Source organism: Poecilia mexicana, unplaced genomic scaffold (genome assembly GCF_051168715.1).
Source record: "Poecilia mexicana isolate PSO_F unplaced genomic scaffold, ASM5116871v1 scaffold_21, whole genome shotgun sequence".
In the NCBI taxonomy this organism is placed as follows: Eukaryota; Metazoa; Chordata; class Actinopteri; order Cyprinodontiformes; family Poeciliidae; genus Poecilia; species Poecilia mexicana.
Genome location: NW_028263390.1, coordinates 978,439 through 997,693, shown reverse-complemented (window position 1 = coordinate 997,693; position 19,255 = coordinate 978,439). Strand labels below are relative to the sequence as shown.

Here is a 19,255-nt window from a genome sequence, read left to right as displayed (position 1 = left end):
CTGTGAAACTCACACAGCAGGAAAAACAGAAATACAAATAATTTCATTGAGTTTCCACAGCAGAAGGACTGTTAACATTGTTTTTACGTCACTTTTTCTTGTTTTCATGTTGGAATCAATGTTATTTTCTTTAAACCACAGGTAGAAACACCTGATGTGAAATACATCATCAGATAAATTTAAAACATCATTTTAAAATAATGAAGAAAGGAAAGACGTGATCTTTATTGAGGAATGAAGCACAAGGAGCAGAAGGAGCTGCAGCGACTCCCGTTTCTGTTTGGACTCATGGAAATGATTTAATGTGACGTTTCAGCAGCTCCAGCTAACAGCAGAAATGATTTAAAAACAGAGGAAGAATGCATCATGGAGGAAAAAAGCAGCAGCAACATTTCAACCTAAAATCCTTCCTGTAATTCTTCAGAGAATCCATTTTATTGGCCAGTCTGTCCACAAAACTGGAATTTGACTTTGGTTTCATTTTGCTCTCAATGTAGATAAATTATAAATATAAATATTAATTTAGTGGTAAATAAAAAAAGATTTTTTTGAGGACCTCAGTGGACATGACAGACCAAATGTTATGTAAAGATTTTCTGAAGTTTGTTGCTTTGTGGTAACTGGAGCCCAACAAGCACTCAGCGCCCCCTCTGGTAGCAAAGTGTAATTGACCCGTTTTTATTGGATGACGTCAAACTGAAAATGTTTGGCTTCTGTTGTAAGTTTACACAATCAAAATGTTATAGCAGCAATTTAGCTTATCTAGCAGTGGAGACAAAAATGGGAATTCATATTTCAAACTCATATTTTCACCATTTTATTTGTTAATATAAAATTAATTTTTTTAGACTAAATATGTAATCAGCAAGCTAAATATTTAGCTTACTAATTATGTATTTATGTAGTTCAAGGGTAAATATTTAGTTGGTTAGCTAAATGTTTATCTTTGAACTAGATAAATATTGAGTCATCAAACACTTTTTGTTGTTAACCAGCTAAATATTTATGTCTAAGTAAACATGTCATTAATGAGCTAAGTACTTAGCTAGCTCAGAGCTAAACAATTAGTTGGTTAATTAAATAGCTAAATATTTAGTTTGAAACTGTGGCACTTATAAATGTGTGAATAACATGGTGAAAAATGAACACTCTGTAAATAACCCAAATTATTGCTGTTACCTTTTCACTGTGTAACTTTACTAACGGTTCCTCGGACCGGACCCGTCGTCTGTCCGTCACTGGGAACCAGAGGCTCAACCAGGACAGATCATTTAAAATCCCGGCAGGAAGGACTGGATTCAAGCCTCGGATATTTGTTTCTGCTTTAGCACCGTCTGTATTTGGTTTCTGAACATTTTCACGTCTTTCTTGTTCAAGAGTAAAAAACCTCAAATCTTTATAAAAGTCAAATATTTGTATTTTGCTGCAGTATTTTTTTCTGAAGGCAGATCGTATCGATGGAGTTCTCCAGATCAGAGCGGGTCTGGGGTCAGGAGGTCACGTTGACCTGGACCTGGGCGGACGGAGCCTCCTGGTCAGCCGCCGCCGTCGGGACGTTGATGTTCGGGTCGTCGTCCACCTGGTAGCACTTCCCCAGGCTCTTGATGATGCTGAAGTTGTAGCAGGCTGTTTCCGCCAGGCTGTTCTCCAGGATCCAGCCCTCTGACTCCGAGTCCGGATCCCCGAGCCGGATGACGTTCTCCATGGCCGTCTGCAGGTACCGAACTCCAGTCAGAACCAGCAGCTGGCAGAGAAAAGCAGCGACGCTTTAGAGTGAAAAAGTCTCTGCTGTTGGGTTTAGGGCGCAGCGCAGGTTACCTCGAAGAGCCAGATGAGCAGCACGGTGAGGCCGATGGACTGCATGGTGCCGGTGTAGTGGTCCAGCAGGGCCTGCTGGCAGCCTCGCCTCCACAGGTTCAGCTGCTGGCTCTGCTCGTCGTAGTGCGCATGCGCTCCGGGGTTGCTCAGGTTGTGCTGGATGCAGGGGCGGGACGACAGGGTGCTGCAGCAGCTGAAGGGAACGCTGTCCATCAGGTACTTCCCCTCCACGTTACTGCGCACACGGCTGCAGAAAACACAGAAGCATTTCTCCTCCAGTTCACAGTAGCATCACTCCATTCAGTCGTTTTGACCGTCTGGGGCAGAAGAATAAACATTTTCACTGTTTATCTGTTGTTTCTAACTAAAGGAAACAACTTAAAACCAGAACCAGGGGATAACTAACCAGTTAGCAGCTGACAGAAACCAGCCCATTGCTCTAAGCTTTACTGGACCTTCGACTGTGGAGAGACGATGGCTTGTTGGAGGCGTTGACTCTGCTGAAGTTTGAAACGATTCGGTCTGATTTTACCCAACCGCTAATGTTTGGCTGTGACTTCAGCAATCTACGCCATGAAGCTAGATCTGAAATTGCGTTTGCATGAACAACAATCCCCACTGTGAAGAGAGAAATGCTGAACTGAACGACATCTTGAAAGCGCTGAAGTTTTACTCTTAGTCTGATTTTAATTGGTCAGCATCTGGTCGCGTGATGAACACAGACTGAGTGACTTTGTTCACTTTCTGTGCTGCCACTGCATAGACTATAGTTCTCCACATCATCGTTCACAACTCCGTCTTCTGTTTGCTGATTGAGCTCAAAGAGAGAAATCCCAGACTGGAACTGTGTAGGAAGTCAACGACCCGGCTAGTGTTGGTGTTTGAACCATCAAATCTCACATTTTTAGCTTTTCACCGATGGTTGAGATCCCTACACTCCACAAACACGTGGCTTCCACTCTGGTGAATCCAGTTTGTTTATAAAAATAATTTGACTGATGGACAGAAAACTAAGATCTACCATATAAAGACTTCATCTCAAAACCATCTCCGAATGATACAGAGCCACAAACTTTGGATTCAAAAAGCCATTGCCTTAAAAAGCAACTAAACAATTTGAAAGAACCATCAGTTTTAAGATGCCTGACTAAAAATGACCAAAATGTCAACAGTCAAGAAGAATTACTGAGAGACCTTCAGAAAGCCTGGACAAGGTCTTACAGAGGTAAGATCAAGACCTCTCACCGTGTGTTTGCATAAGTCCAGACGGTACCTGATCATTTGACTGCAGTACAGACGGGTTATTCTGAGATCTAAACCTGACATGAACCCTCCTGATTAATCCTTTGACCTCAGTATCTTATCTGCAGTGGACCGGTGACCTCAGTCTGAGAATCGGCTGTTCTCCGTCTTTAAAACAGCCTCGCTAAAACTTTCTCTGCAGACAAATTTCCACAACAGTTCAGCAAACGTCTCCGTCATGGATAAAACTCTCCTGTGGAGAAATGCATGTCTGTCACGGAAAATCCTGAAACGTAGAATCGACTCAGACTCATTTAAACCGATTCATTTTTAAGCACCAATTCTCAAAGACAAGCTTTTTTAGTATGTGACTTCTCACATTTAGTGTTATTGAAAGAGAATGTCATAAATCATTACTGAAGGCAACAGTAGAGGAAACAATAGCATGAGTGTTATGTGTAACATCTCTAGACATAACAACCCAGTGAATACCTAACAGCGTTTTACTGGTAATTTACTGCTGTCCACCTCCATCCATCCATTGTCTTATTCAACATGTGGTCACATGGCGTAGCAGGTGCAGGAGGAAAACCCAGACATCTTTTCAGAAACACTCTCCAGGTCATGCTGAGGAACTCCCAGGCATTCCCAGGGATTCCCAGGCATTCCCAGGGATTCCCAGGCATTCCCAGGGATTCCCAGGCATTCCCAGGGATTCCCAGCAGGCATTTGTAATCCCTGCAAATGGTTCTGGGTCTCCCACCATTGGGACATACCCACAACCTGCTCATCATACATGTTACCATATTCAGATGTTCAAAGCTGAACTCAGAGGTTCCTCCGTCTTTATTCTACCTTGAGACTTGAATTCATCTGACCTTTGGTGTGTTTATGATCTTATTTTTCAGTCATCATTCTTATCTGACGACCATAGACGAAACGGCAAATCCAAATTGCTCTGCAAACAAGGCCTCGTCTCTCATATCCATCTCCTGCTCTCTCTTACCATCACTTGGGAATCAGGATGCTGATCCACAAACATCTGTCCAATCACACAACGCTTTACATAAGGCTGGTCTTCCAGCTCAGTCTAAGGGATTCCTGGGCCAATTTTTGTCACCCAACTGTGTCAATGAGAGCTGATTTTGACACTTTGGATGAAGTATGAGAGAGCCTTTGAAGGAGCTGAACCACTCCAAGCACCACTAAGCACCACAGCTTGTCAACCAACTTAGACACAAGGCATTGTGAGTGCCTTGAAAATGCCAGGAACAACCCAGTGATCCCAGGAGTTCATTTCTGGTGGGACTTTCCTGGAAAACCTCCACAGGGAGATCTTCAGGACGCATCGTGACCTGAACTACCTCAACTGAGCAACACCTCCAATCCAAGAACCCAGAGTCTGACGGAGCTCCCCATCCTTGCTCTTTCAGGAGTGGTTCATATCTCCATCATCAGACACAATGGACCATGTCTGTCAAGTTGGACACAAGAGATTTTTGGGGCTTTTAGACGTCTTGGAGATGCCAGGACAATGGATTGTAACTCTTTAAGCAAGACTTGGCACCACTTCATACTCTGCAAAAAGATTTCTTCAGAGATCTTTAAGAATCCCTCACCAGGGATGCATGGAGTCTTAACGGCTGGAATCCTCCATGTTTTAGTTCTCTCTGGTTCACCACCCTGGTAGTTACTATCTTCTCTGCATGTCAATGTTCTGCAGACCTGCTAGCGACCGATTGGTTCAGGTGTGTTGAACCAGGGAGAGAACTAAAACTTGAAGGATACCCTGCTCTACACCGCCACAGCTGAGTTAAAACGGGAAATTACAGAACTTTAAAAGTCTTTCAGTAGCTCTGATTAAACTTACTCCACCACAGCGCTGTTGGTCATGTCAAGGTAGCGACTGCTGATCCACTGAATCTGGAACCAGTCCCGGTAGTCGGTGTTCCCGCAGCACTGGAACTGGATCTGCAGCAGATCCAGGGTTTTCTTCAGGTAGCAGCGGCCAGGTGTGTCCGTGTCTTTGTAAAAACGCATTGTGTTCCTCAGGCCCAGGTACAGGGCCTCCTCCAGCTGACTCCGAATACTGTAGCACATGAGCGCCCCCGCCAGGACGCAGGCAGTGAAGAAGAAGGTGCAAACTATGTAGGGCATCATCACCAGCTTCCAGCGCAGGAACTTGTTAGTGTCAGCGCAGTCCAGGCAGATCTTACTGCCGAGGTAGTTGATGCCGCAGGCTGCTAGTCCTGTGGTGATGAGCATGTGTGGCACGTAGAGAATCCCCTGCTCTGACATCACTTCCTGCCATTTCTGTATCTCTATTTTGAGAAACAAGCCCAGTCCAAACAGAATGGCTCCAGTCACCACGGAGATCCAGTTGAGCAGCCAGAGGACTTCAGCTAGCTTCTCCCTTTCAGTCTTGGTGAAGGTGATCTTTCCGACTGCCATGTCGGCCCTCTGCTTCAGAGGGACTTACGTCCAGGAGGAACCGAACATGGTCAGCTCCAGGAGAGCCTCAAGGCTGCAGAACCAAAACCACCAGCTGGTGTTTGACCATGAACATCTCCAGGGTCTCAAACATGACAACTGCTTCTTGAACAAAGTTCCTAAATATCTTTTGCCAGTGGTGGGCAATGCTAGCTAAACAGTTAATAGCGCTAACCTTTAGTTCCGCTAATGCTAAAGCGCTAACTTCAATTCAAATTATATCTGCCCCTGAAAGAGTGCAACTCTTCAGCACCAATTTAATTTTGACATTATAAATTTACATGTTCAATAATGCTGTTATATATTGTATTTATGTTTATTTCTTGTTCTCAACAGTCTGTTTATTATTTCTTGTTTGAAATAAAATTATTTGGAAAAAAGAGGAAATGGAACTAAATAGCCTTAATGCGTTTCAAAATAAGAGCATGAATTTAAATGGCTAACTATCTTATTATTCAGAGTTGATAATAAACCTTAAACACCGATGTCAAGCTTTATTTAACTGAAAGTTTACTAAACACCAAGTTACCTAGCATGTTGGAATTTAAATTAGGGGAAGCTAAGTGTGCTAAATGTTTTCAAAGTTAGCCAACGCTAACATGCTAAAGTGCTAAAATTAGCTCTGCAATTAGCAAATGAATGAACCCACCACTGGGTTCTGATCTGTTAATTATCTTAGATTTTCTCCAAATTTCTCATTCCAACAGAATAAGGCTTTCAGCTCAAAACACTTTAAGGCTGAAAACTTTTCGTACATCACAAACAATATTTCTAAAAAGTAGGTCAGCAGTGCTTTGTGAAGGTGAAGGCAGCAGTAAAATACAGATGATTATGTTTCACCTACATACAATTCAAACAGTAAACCGTTCCAGGATAGAGAGCAACTTGCTTTCTCTTGGATTTGGACGGAAACACTCGACTCTTCAGCACAGCGAATGACTTCAACCCACAGAACTGCTGTGAGATTAACCGATCAGCACCCGGCCGGTGCTTCTGGTCCACAAGGGTCCAGCTGTCAGAGGTCCAGTCGGTGTAGCCTTTGTCTGAGTGAATGCTCCAAGATGGAGGAGGAAGAGGAGCAGCCGAAGCTGCCAGCAGGGTGTCATAAGGAGCTTAATGAAGTATTTTAGGTTCTCCACAACTCCAAAGACAGCAAGCACATTGGAACTGCAGACAAAGAACAGGGTCAAAGTTTCACTTCTGGAACATTTTCATTACAACGCCGACGGGTTTCTGTCCTAATCAGAGACCCGTCTGATTAGGACGGGTCTCTGGTCATTTCATGTACAAAATGAGAGACACAAACAGTGAAACATTCTAACTAATGTGAAATACAGGAGTCTACTGCATCAAAAAACAGCAACAGGAAACAGAAACGTTTAAATCTGACCTGAAGCGGGTCTCTTCCCCAGGAGGAGCCGTTTTTAATCGCTGTGCTCTGCGTTCACACCAGACGGCCGTTACCCCCTGGAAAAGTTCGATCTGCCGCAGTTTGAGCCATGAAGCAAACGCTGCGTTTCTGGAAGGCCGGGTTAACTTCCCCTGCTGCACGTGTAATCTGCTTACTGCTAATCAGGCTTGTTGTAAGCTGCAAAATCTCCCACCATCAGTTCGATTGTTAGCAGGAAGCTGAATTAAGTGAATCCACTCATCTTGCATTCAGTCATAAAGTGCATCTGTAATGCTGGACCTGCCTGCCAGTGTCAGAAGTACAGAACGATGCCCATTTCGTGCAGCTCATCTCAGGACTAAAATTAAAGATATCTTTGTTTTTACTTGTTTCTGGCAGTAAAAATTAAAGGTTACCATTTCCAAACCTAAAAACAGACAGTAGAAGATAAGAAGGACAGTAGTAATGAAATCAGGTTTTCAAAAAAGAAAGAAGGAGAAGAAGGACAAAAGAAGGTGTTAATTTGTAACTCAATACTTCGAGAGAGGTAGGTATACTAAATGTGTGATTATGAACCTGTTAGCTTAGCTAGCTTAGCTACAGACTAGTGTTAGCCTGCATTTCACCAGCATTTAATAAGTGAAGTGACATATTTAGAGAGATTTTCATATATTTAGCTTGTGTCTGTACCTTTTAACAAACTTAGCACAAGTTGAAGTCAGCAGCTCCATTTTTCTGTCCCTATGAAAAATATGAGCAACAGTGTTCAGTGGCATGCTAGGCTAGTTAGCATGAGGGCAGGGCGTCTGCTTGGATTTCTGTTTGTAGACTGTTGTAGCTACAATTCATAAGTAGTAAATATTGTGTAGGTATCTTCATATGTTTTAAATTTATGTCTGAGCAAAAGTCAGCTTGAAATATTTAACATTGTCATTATTTACGGTGCTTTGTGCACGTTTACAGTGTAATTCAGCTGAAACTCGGATAAACTAACATCTCCAGAACAGACACACAACATATCAGCATCACCACTTTTCATTTTATTCACCTTAAACCAACAAGATTTACAGGATCAGATGTCTGGTATGGATTCTGCCTGTTCCTCTGTCTCTCCTTCTGCTTACACACACACTGCAGCTGACATAACCATGTTTATGTACGACTGCCAGCAGTCACATGTAAATAGACTGAACCTGATTAACTGAACCTGATTGGACTGAACCTGATTGGACTGAACCTGATTAACTGAACCTGATTAACTGAACCTGATTAGCTGAACCTGATTAACTGAACCTGATTGGACTGAACCTGATTGGACTGAACCTGATTAACTGAACCTGATTAACTGAACCTGATTAACTGAACCTGATTGGACTGAACCTGATTAGCTGAACCTGATTAACTGAACCTGATTAACTGAACCTGATTAGCTGAACCTGATTAACTGAACCTGATTAACTGAACCTGATTGGACTGAACCTGATTGGACTGAACCTGATTAGCTGAACCTGATTAACTGAACCTGATTAACTGAACCTGATTAGCTGAACCTGATTAACTGAACCTGATTAACTGAACCTGATTAACTGAACCTGATTAACTGAACCTGATTGGACTGAACCTGATTAGCTGAACCTGATTAACTGAACCTGATTAACTGAACCTGATTGGACTGAACCTGATTAGCTGAACCTGATTAGCTGAACCTGATTAACTGAACCTGATTAACTGAACCTGATTAACTGAACCTGATTGGACTGAACCTGATTAACTGAACCTGATTAGCTGAACCTGATTAACTGAACCTGATTGGACTGAACCTGATTGGACTGAACCTGATTAGCTGAACCTGATTAACTGAACCTGATTAACTGAACCTGATTAGCTGAACCTGATTAACTGAACCTGATTGGACTGAACCTGATTAACTGAACCTGATTAATTTCCCTTTAGGGAGCCAACAGGCAGCAGAGGAGAATAAAAGCTGAACTCTCCAGTCCTTCTCTCTCCTGGTTCCGTCCATCAGGAGCCCAGTGGACCGGCGCTGGACGGTGAATGTAACTCTGGTTCTGATCCATTTCTATGACATGCATGGCTTCTAACATTTGATCATTTTTCGGCATTATTTCTCAAGGTAATTTACACTTGGGTTTTGGTCTGGTTCTGGTCAGGTTCTGGTCAGGTTCTGGTCAGGTTCTGGTCAGGTTCTGTTCGGGTTCTGGTCAGGTTCTGTTCGGGTTCTGGTCAGGAACTCCAACACGTCCAAAACCCTTCCAGTCATTTTCGATTTAGGAACATAATAAATCCATACAACCAGTAGAGCATAAAAATCTGGACAAACAACTAAATCACACAAATTCAGACATAAAGCACAAAATTCATAAAGTTTATTGAAATAAACAAATCCTGTCTGAATCCATAAAAACACCAACAGTTTTTCTGCTGAGCTTCATTTTTATTAGTGAGATAAACTGAAAAGGTTTGAAAGTCATTTGAGCCGATTGACAAATATTAACTTCAAACAAGGTTTTAAAAACGATTGAAGAGAACGTTTTATTTTAACAACCCCTCACCTGAACAAATTTAGCTTCTTTAGTAAGAAAACTCCACATAACACCAGAGTTGTTCTTTTGTTTGTTTTGGTAAATCATAAATGAAAGAAAACAAAAAGACCTTCGGCTCTGGCAGCAAACGTCTTATTTCAGTCAGCTACACCTCGAACAGAGACACGGAGGAGTCGTAGGACCAGTACCCGAACCCAAACCCGAAGGCCGGGAACACCGGCGCCGTGAAGCTGGTCTGGAAGGTGTGGAGGTGGTAGAATTCATCAGAGGCGACGGCGTAGAACGACATGATGCCGGCAGGGACGTCTACATAAACTCCTACTCTGCAGGACATGAGGGACGCGTACGGCATGGTGTAAACCGTTTCCTTCTTGTTGTGCCAGAAGGAGTACTGCCTTTCGGTGCAGACCAGGCTCCAGCACTGGTCGTTCCAGCCCAGCCTGCAGTCGGCCGTGGGCCCCTTCCTGCTGATTCGCTTGTAGCTCACGGCGATGACCACGGGTCCCTCCCTCTTCACCTCCCAGTAGCTGCGGCCAGTCAGCGGGTTTCTGCAGAGCACCTGCCAGCAGCAGTAGTCGAAGCGCTCTGGGTGATCAGGGTACGGCTGCTCCTCCCTCACCACAGTCACCTTCCTGTTGTCATCTGACAGCTGCAGGTTCCTGTGAGCCGTGTTCGGGTCAAATTCAATCACACAAGCATCTAAAAAACAAGCAGCCAAACATTATTCATCATCATTATTGCTTCTTAAGTTCATGTAAACCATGTACAATATTTATTTTGTGGTTCATGAAAGACCCTCAAAGCAGCAAAGAGTTTCTTCCAACAGGCCAAATTCATCTTACACTTCTTTAAGCCCGACTTCATCCTCTGTTCTCCACAGTTTTCCACTCTGCAGGAATCAACACACATCAGTTTAATGGCTTAAATTCATAAAGCAAAGACTTTAAAATAATGTCAAACAGTTATTCCCAGTTTCATACTTGAGAGTTTCTAGTCTGCACATTTTATGCTTCACGCCGCTGGACAGCAGACTGACTCCTGTGTGTCCAGGATTGTTGTAGCTCAGGTCCAGCTCTCTCAAATGTGACGGATTTACGTTCAGCGCAGTGACCAGATAATGGCAGCCTTCCTCTGTGACCTGGCAGCCAGAGATCCTAAACACAACATGCTCTGTGTTCATTTTAAATATATTCAAGTGTAAAAGTGACATTTAACTGGCCGTAGATCAGGCTGCTGAGGCCGACCTGAGAGTTTCCAGTTTGCACTGAGGATTCTCCAGACCCCCAGACAAACTCTGCAATCCTGAATCCATCAGATCGTTGTTGCTCACATCCAGCTCCCTCAGGCTGCACTGGGAGCTGATGATTGCAGCCAGAGTGTCACAACCTTTCCATGTCAACTTGCAGCCGCTCAGCCTGAATAAGAGAACCAGTCACATATATCATGAGAAAGCAACAGTACCTCTAAGGAAGGTATTGTTAGAGGCAATGTAAGAAATCATTTGAAACAGAATGGTACTAGGCTGAACAGCTCCTAGTACATTTGGAAGATTTTCCTCAGAGACAAACTGCTACATCAATGTCTCAGCCAGCAGATAACCAGGTGGCTGGACACTGCATGCTGCGTAACCCCTACAGATGGTCTTATCACAGATTCCACAGGTCAATCTACCATTGCTGCCAGTCAGATTGCTTGCATGCTATGCCCTGCTAGGTCCCACTGGATGGCTCCAACAAACAGGGAGGAGCCATGATGTATCTGCAAATGGAGACGAATCTGGCCATGGTGGAGAGGGAAAGAACTGGTTAAAGCCACGTCAATGGAGAAAGGGCTGTAGAGGAGAACCCTGGACCCCTTACTGTGACTGTTGCTACGTTGGCATGCAGTTATTGCTGTCGAAACAAATACTTTATTCATGAAATAACCAGTTCAGGAAGACAGCTTTATCCTAACCTGAGAGTTTCAAGTGAACAGTTTGTGCTCTCCAGTCCAACAGCCAGTTGGCCGACTCCTGCATCTCCCAGGTTGTTGTAGCTCAGGTCGAGCTCTTTCAGGATGGAGTCCTGGGAGCTGAGAACTGAAGACAGAACTTCGATACCTTTCTGTGACAGGTCACATGCACTCAGACTGAAAAGGAAGGAAGACAGAAATACGGTTCTTAAGTATTAAATGTTATTTTAAACAGTTGGTTAAAGAAAATATAGAGATTTGTCTCGTACCAAACCCTCTTTGCAATTCTGACCACTGGAAGCAATCGCATAAAAGCCTCCTCTGAAGACGAGTACGTTTTCAGGTCAAACATGTCCATTTCTTTTTCGGCCAGTAAGATGAAGACCAAGGCAGACCACTGGGCAGAGGACAAGTTATCCACAGTAAGACGTCCTGAACTCATGAACTTTTGGATCTCCTCCACCAGAGAATTGTCATTAAGTTCATTCAGACAGTAAAGCAGATTGATGCTCTGTTCTGTAGGCAGCTCAGCATCAAGCTTGTCCTTGATGTACTTGATTGCCTCCTGGATGACCTGGGTGTTGTTTTCAGTTTCTTTGACCAGACCTTTTAACAAACTCTGGCTGGACGGCACCAAAAGACCCAGGAGGAAGCGCAGAAACATGTCCAGGTCTCCTTTTGGACTTTGCAAGGCTTTGTCAACAGCAGTGTTGTAGGGATTGGATTTGCGTCTTGCTAGCATAACAATCCAACTTGACTGGACTTCTTCGAGCACATTGACCTGTGAGGTCATGAAAGTGAGATGAACGTACAGAGCAGCGAGGAACTCCTGAACGCTCAGATGGGTGAAGCAGAACACCGTGGCCTGGTCCTGCTCGCCTTCTTCCTTGAAGATCTCAGGAAACATTCCAGTGAAAACTGACACCGATTTAATATTGATACCAGATGCTCTAAGGTCTGATTGGTCGAATACAAGGTTGCCTTTTTGCAACTGCTCAAAAGCCAGTTTTCCTAAAGTTAGAATCTTTTCCTTGCATGACGGATTCCACTGTGTCTCTGCCTCTGTTACGGCCTTCTGTCTGAACTGGACCAGCAAGAATCTGATGTAGAGCTCAGCCAGAGTCTTCGGGAGTTCTTCTTCTTCTCTGTTCTTCAGCAGGTCTTCTAGGACTGTGGCAGTGATCCAACAGCAAACTGGCATGTGGCACAAGGTCTTCAGGCTTTGGGATGCGTTGATGTAAGGCATGATTTTGCTGACCAGTTTGTCATCTTTATATTTCTTCCTGAAGTACTGCAGTTTCTGAGCATGATCGAACCCTGTAACTTCAGTCACCAGGTCAACATGTTTGGCAGGGATCTGGCTGGCAGCGGAAGGACGTGTGGTTATCCAGATGTTTGCAGAGGGAAGCAGAGTTCCTTGGATGATGCTTGTCAGCAGCACGTCCACTGGAGCAGACTCTTTAGGGTCAGTGACTTTCTTGTTACTAATGAAGTCCAGTGGAAGTCGACTCTCATCCAGACCATCAAGGATGACAATGACCCGGAACTCCTTAGAGTTGGAGATATCGACCTCTCTGGTTTCAGGAAAGAACTGTTGAATAAGCTCAACCAACTTGAACTTTTTGTCTTTCACAGCATTCAGCTCTCTGAAGCTGAGTGGAAATGTGAAGTGGAAGTCTTGGTTGGCTTTGTCTTCAGCCCAGTTTTGTGTAAATTTCTGCGTTAGGACCGTTTTCCCAATGCCGGCCATTCCAGTTGTCATCACCATTTTGATTGGTTTACCTGTTCTACAGTGGCTTTTAAATATATCATCATATCTGATGGTTTTTTCTGGTTTGGCTGTTTTCCTGGATGCGGATTCAATCTGCCTGATCTCATGTTCTGTGCTGAATTCTTCGGTTTCTTTTATTGTCAAGTTCATTTCTATAAAGATTTCCTCTTGACCTTTTGATTTTCCGCCCTTTTTGGGTTTTTCCACTGAACCTTGCAGCTTTTTCAAAAGCCTGGACTTGAGATTTTGCTGGCAGTCAGCAAAACCCTCTGAAGGAAACAATGATGGACAAAATCAATGAGATTATGTTTTGTTAAACGAGAAGGCTACTAAAATAAACTTCAGCATCTGTGTAAGTCCTAAACCACATCCAGTATTTACATTTTGAATGTCCTGTGATGGATCTTTCATGACCAGAAGTAGTTAATCCACATACCTGACATTGGTTCCCCATTTTGGCCGGCCAGAACCTGAACAAGGTCGTTACGCTCAAGCTTCCTTAAAACCTTTTTGGTCACCTCCAGAGTACTTTCACAGTAGGTCTGTATCATCTGATCCACTGTGTCAGTCCGGTCTGCTTTATCTATTCGACTCTTTGGGATGATTGGGAAGTCTCCCAAAACCTCCGACTTTTGCAGATACCATTTAAACTCTTTCAGCTCAGTATCTCCAAGATCTTTGAGCGCTCGCAGAACCAGCTCCTCAGACGCTGGGACAGCACCCTGCTTTGCCTGTGAATGAGGGTTAAAATGGGATACTGTTGCAAATCATACTAATGGCAATGATTATAGCTGTATTTCTAAACTTTTAAATGTTCCAGTGCTGTTGGAGTCTTATTCTGTCTAAAGAACCTGATTTTACAAAATTAGGTTCCTGAAATTAGTACCAGTATCATTAGTATAATTGGTATCTGTTATTTTATACTGCTATCATGTTAGAAATAAATACATGAATAAATAAAAGTTATTTCAACAAAGGTTCTGCCAGAGAAGTCAAAAGAACGATCAAAGTTGTAGAACATCTGATGGGAAGAGTTTCAGAAACGCTGCAGTTTTTCCCATGAAAACAATAATCAACACACTTGGATGTAACGACTTCTATTTACACTCACTGCACAAGACTCCACTGCTGAAGAAAACAGCATGTTAAAACTTGTTACAGCTAAATATTTTTACAAGCTTTTTTACACAGTCTTGGATCCTTTAATAACTGCTTACAATTATTGCATATCTATCTTCTCTTTGTTTTAACTTCGATTAATGTTCTAAGTTAAATGTTTCAGCCTTAAAATATGAACTGTATTTGCAACATCAATGACTTTCTCAGTAACACTTCGTTGCAATGACTAAGCATTCCTGTTATAAAACAGCTATCAGTTATGCATGAGAACATCAGTCATCAAATCAAAGCAAAAGTGAATTCCATCCTTCTGTGCCCGACTCACATAACAAGTTGCTTGCCTGCTTTTTTTATGCGAGTTCAATGTAACCGTTCCAAACACACAGCAGTGGAGCAATAAGGCTGATCATCTCCGATAATTACTGCATGGAGCTTCAGGCTTTAGCTTTTTATGAGAAACAGCCATCTTGTACATCGAGTTAGCTTCTTTACAACCAGGTAGGATGATGTGAAAAAATTTAATCTGTTCACAATTATTGGCACCAAGCAAAGAAAAAACATCTAGAGAGATTGCTGACATTTAGACACACGACTTGTTGCTGAAGCACCTTTCCTTTGAACAAAAAAAAGGCCTTTCTGAAATCATTTTGTTTGTTAAAAGCTTATATTACCAGTGCCTTAATTGCACCCAAAACACCCAGATCCATTTTGAGTTTATGTAATCTGTTCTGATTTTATAATCCCACAGAAAGAAAGAAAACATCCTTCACCCAAAGAATAACAGGAGTTTTATCAACAAATGTCTTTTTTTGCTCACTGAACTCTGATTGTTTGCTTAGAAACCACAAATCTTTCCAAATATCTTCTGCAATCTTTTCATTGTTGTAGTTTAAAGTCAGATCCGACGTGTTAAATATGGATTGATGGCATAAATAATTGGTCCAGGTGAGACGGTCTTACCTTCCTCATCATCCCTGAGCTGCAGAACAAACACCGACACCAAAACCCCAGAGCTTCTGCTGCTGGTTCATCTGTCACTGCCGACTCATATCCTCAGCATGATGACCTCGTCGCCATGGCAACGGGAGGGGCGGAGCTTCAGGACACCTCATAAAATCTTTTTAAAACGTTTGATCAAACGAACTGATGTCAGAAACAGGATAACAGGGTTTTATCGTCTTTACAGTGAAGTTATTTATTGTGTTGAACATGGATCTGATGAACCTCTAATGGGATTTCAGTTCTTATTTTATGTGAAATGTTTCCATGTTTTCATCTTCTGAGACTGATTCTCTCTGTAATTCATTAATCTGAACAGTTGAGTCTCTCTGTTGCCTGAAAGACGTCGTTGTTACGACTGGCTCAAGGTCATAACAAAACGGGAAACCATGCAGGGTTAAAGTGCAAACAAATTTATATTTATTACCAAAAACAACAATGGATTGTGGATATCAGTATCAGTGGTGTAATGCAGATGCTTGGATGTGTTGTATGAGTGCATATGGAAGTGTTGAAGTGCAAAAACAAACGCAAATGTGCAAAAAGGGAGGAGAGCTGAGGCCTGGAAACAAACACCACAAGCGTCAAGTGGAGGCTGAAGGCGACACAGAAGACGGAGACAGTCGGGTTCAAGTTCTCTGCTCTCCACATCAATGGATCTGTAATGGATCTTTGTGCTCCTCCACCTGCAGCGGGGAGGAGCACAAAGCCAGACAAAGCAACACCTGCGGCCCAGCGCCAAGGCCCAGGGCCCAGGGCCGTAACGGCCGTCTTCTCCTTCCTGCAGAGCCTGGAATCAGAGCCAGATTTCTGAGGAACTTGGTTCATCCTTCAGCTCAGACCAGTTACAGATTATTAACCGTCTGCTGGCAGGAAAACCTGACGAGAATTTTTCATTTTCACTCTGGTTTTCCACCACCATCAAAAACATTTCAACCACAAACAATTAACCCTTTGTTTGAAGGTAAATATTTAGTTAACAAACTAAATATTTACCTTCAAACTAAATACTTAAATTAAACTTAAATATTTAGACTAAATATTTACTTAGCAAACTAAATATCTAGTTATGAAGCTAAATATTTAGTTTGATACTTCTTAGTTCCCCGTATAGAAATGGCACAGATCAGATTTTTGGGGGTGAAAACGTCGGTTTGCGTCGCATTCGCACAGTTTGAACTGAATCAGTGGAGCCAACGAAGGATTAACAGTTTGAGGTTGAAATGTTTCTGATTGTAGTGGAATGTGCTGTTGGAATGAGAACCAGAGTGAAAATGAAAACCTGTCATCAGGTTTTTCTGCCAGCAGTTGCTAAATTATCTGTAACTGAAGTTCCTCAGAAACCTGGCTGTGGTTCCAGGCTCTGCAGACAGAAGATGAACTTCAGTTCCTCCTCCACGTTCAACACAAACTTAATGAAAAAACTTCACTGTAAAATCAACTAAACCCAGATTGCTGTTTCTGACGTGACTTACTTTGATCAAACTTTTTAGAAACATTTTATGAGGCTTCCTGAAGCTCCGCCCCTCCCGTTGCCATGGCAACTAATACATAGTTAAACTAAGTATTTAGCTTTTTAATGAAATATTTGGTTTGAAACTGTGACATTTATAAATGAATTAATAAGTCGGTGAAAAAATGACTGACATAAAAGCTCCTGTTTTTTCTTTTAGACTAAATAAACCAAATTATTGCTGTTAGTTTTCAACTTTAATCGGCTCTTCGTGGTTAACGACCTTCCAGAACCGTCCCAGGTAAATGATGGGCGAAAAAATGTTGAGATTTGAAAAGCTTGTTGTATGACAGCAGTATATTTATATTTCAGTAATAAAAGCACGTTGCCATGGAAACACGGTGACACAAACAGGAATTATTTTACAGTAGCGGTTTCATACTGACTGATGCGTCACGCTGCCTGAAATCAGTCCGACTGATTCTGCTCAGCCAGTTTGCTCAAACATTTGTTTGATTTTCAGACAGTTCTGATGAATATTTACTGATTTTATCTGTTACCAGGAAAAATCTGCTGGACTTCAGCAGTGATAGCATCGATGTTTCTATTTCATTTCATGGTGATAAACAATGAAAGATGAGGGTTTCTCTGGAAATCTCAAAAAACAGTTTTTAACTATAGATAGATAGATAGATAGATAGATAGATAGATAGATAGATAGATAGATAGATCTGTCTATTGCCTATCTATAGGCAAACATATTATCATATGATAATATTGATTGATAGATCGATCGATATATCAATAGATAGATAGTTAACCTCAACCGTCTTGACTTACTTTCCAGCAGGAAAACCACCCAGTGCGTACAGCCAGAGGTATTATGGGATGGTTTAGTCCAAGTCCAGACATTGACCAACTGACATTCTGTGGAAGACTTGATGTTCTCCATCCAGACTGGCTGAACTGGAGATGGAGGAAACCCGTCAGCCAGAGGCGGTTCTGAGACAGGGGCTAAATACACTCCACACTTTTCAGATCTTTACTTTTGAAGCCGCAGGTCAGATTGAGGTTCTGGACTGTGAAAATGTTCAGAAGGACTTTGATTGATTTAAATGAGACATCAAACATAAATAAACATTTCTTTAAGCCGTGAAGATACGCAGCCTCCACCTGCGGCTCAGAGATCGAAGCGCGTGTTTGTGACGCCATCACGTGTCTGAAGTTCTGCAGAAATGAGACCGGCGTAGCGGTCCGACCGGTTCCGGCTCCTCAGGAATGAAGTCCGGGAACCGTTCCCCACTGATCCGGAATCATCAGGAACGGAAACGGGCTGCAGGATTCACCTGAGCCTCAGGGTGTGACGGGTAGGAGAGCTGCTTCTTGATCCGGACCAGAACCGGCCAGAATCACGGTCAGAACCGGCAGCTACTTCAGCGGTTTGCTGCCGCCACACCGAGCTACCAGCTCCCTCTAGTGGCCACTGGCGGTAAAACAACTAATATGACAAATTACTCTTAAAATACAGTAAAACAGGAAAATTACAAAATGTCTTGACATTATATTTGTAATAAATCTTCCTATCGAACCATATTGTAGAATATTTTGAATCAGTCAAATTAAATCTTAAATACACAAATATGAGTCACCAACATGATCAGATTCACGACTAAAATCAAATTTAATCTGAATCTTTTCTCTTTTTTGCTCGTATGCAACAATTGTGTTTTTTTTCTATTAAATAAATGTGTGTTTTGTCCATATTGTTAGAATTTGAGGTCAAATAAAAGATGCAAAGTCACAAAATTAAGACCCACAGCATAACTGTAGTTACAAATTAATTTATAATTTATTAATTTAAATTAATAACTTTTACATTTTTATGTCTAATTTTTATGCTTCAGAAAACCTGAGATTTTCTTTTCTGTTATGTTGACTATTTTATTTATTTGTATATATATTTTTTATATTTCTACATTTTTAAAAAACTTATTTTTACATTTAATAAATATGTTTTTACTTTCCAAATCTTAACAAACCCTTTCAAATATAAATAACTGCAAAAACGTTTTTTACTGCATAAAATATTTTCTTGAAATGAAGAAACTGACTTTATAAAATATAATTTTTTTAAATTGACTTTGTTAATAAATTAACTAACACCAGAAATGTTTATTGAAGGATTAAAATCTAAAAAATCTGCAAGATTTTAAATAAAATGTTAATCAAAAACACTTCATTAAATAGGTACAGATAAAATTGTGCAACTAATCTTGTAATTTAATTCGATGTGATTATTTGTCCTGATTCGTTTCATCCACTAAATCTGAAAACAAGTGAAGCTCCTTGTTTACTTAATTGTTCAGATGATGTCACATGATGATGTCAGTGTGTGTGTGTGTGTGTGGGGGGGGGGGGGGGTGTGTGGGGGTGTGTGTGTGTGTGTGTGTGTGTACCAG

The 19,255-nt window shown here is 41.9% G+C and overlaps 2 protein-coding genes across 2 annotated transcripts; both read right to left on the bottom strand.

Moving 5' to 3' along the window:
- Positions 1 to 1,395: 1,395 nt before the first annotated feature.
- LOC106914510 (photoreceptor outer segment membrane glycoprotein 2-like) lies at positions 1,396 to 5,728 on the bottom strand. The gene is made up of 3 exons (XM_014981351.2): positions 4,931 to 5,728; positions 1,819 to 2,065; positions 1,396 to 1,744 (listed from the first exon to the last, which is right to left on the bottom strand). Exons 1-3 carry the CDS (start codon positions 5,509 to 5,511, stop codon positions 1,490 to 1,492), a joined length of 1,083 nt encoding a protein of 360 aa, XP_014836837.1. The 5' UTR covers positions 5,512 to 5,728; the 3' UTR covers positions 1,396 to 1,489.
- A 3,577-nt stretch (positions 5,729 to 9,305) lies between these two features.
- Positions 9,306 to 15,344, bottom strand: LOC106914514 (NLR family CARD domain-containing protein 3-like). Its single transcript, XM_014981352.2, has 8 exons — positions 15,305 to 15,344; positions 13,662 to 13,956; positions 11,724 to 13,494; positions 11,458 to 11,631; positions 10,749 to 10,919; positions 10,485 to 10,658; positions 10,347 to 10,393; positions 9,306 to 10,203 (listed from the first exon to the last, which is right to left on the bottom strand). The coding sequence occupies exons 1-8, from the start codon at positions 15,314 to 15,316 to the stop codon at positions 9,650 to 9,652; spliced, it is 3,198 nt and encodes a 1,065-aa protein (XP_014836838.2). The 5' UTR covers positions 15,317 to 15,344; the 3' UTR covers positions 9,306 to 9,649.
- Between the last annotated feature and the right edge of the window lie 3,911 nt (positions 15,345 to 19,255).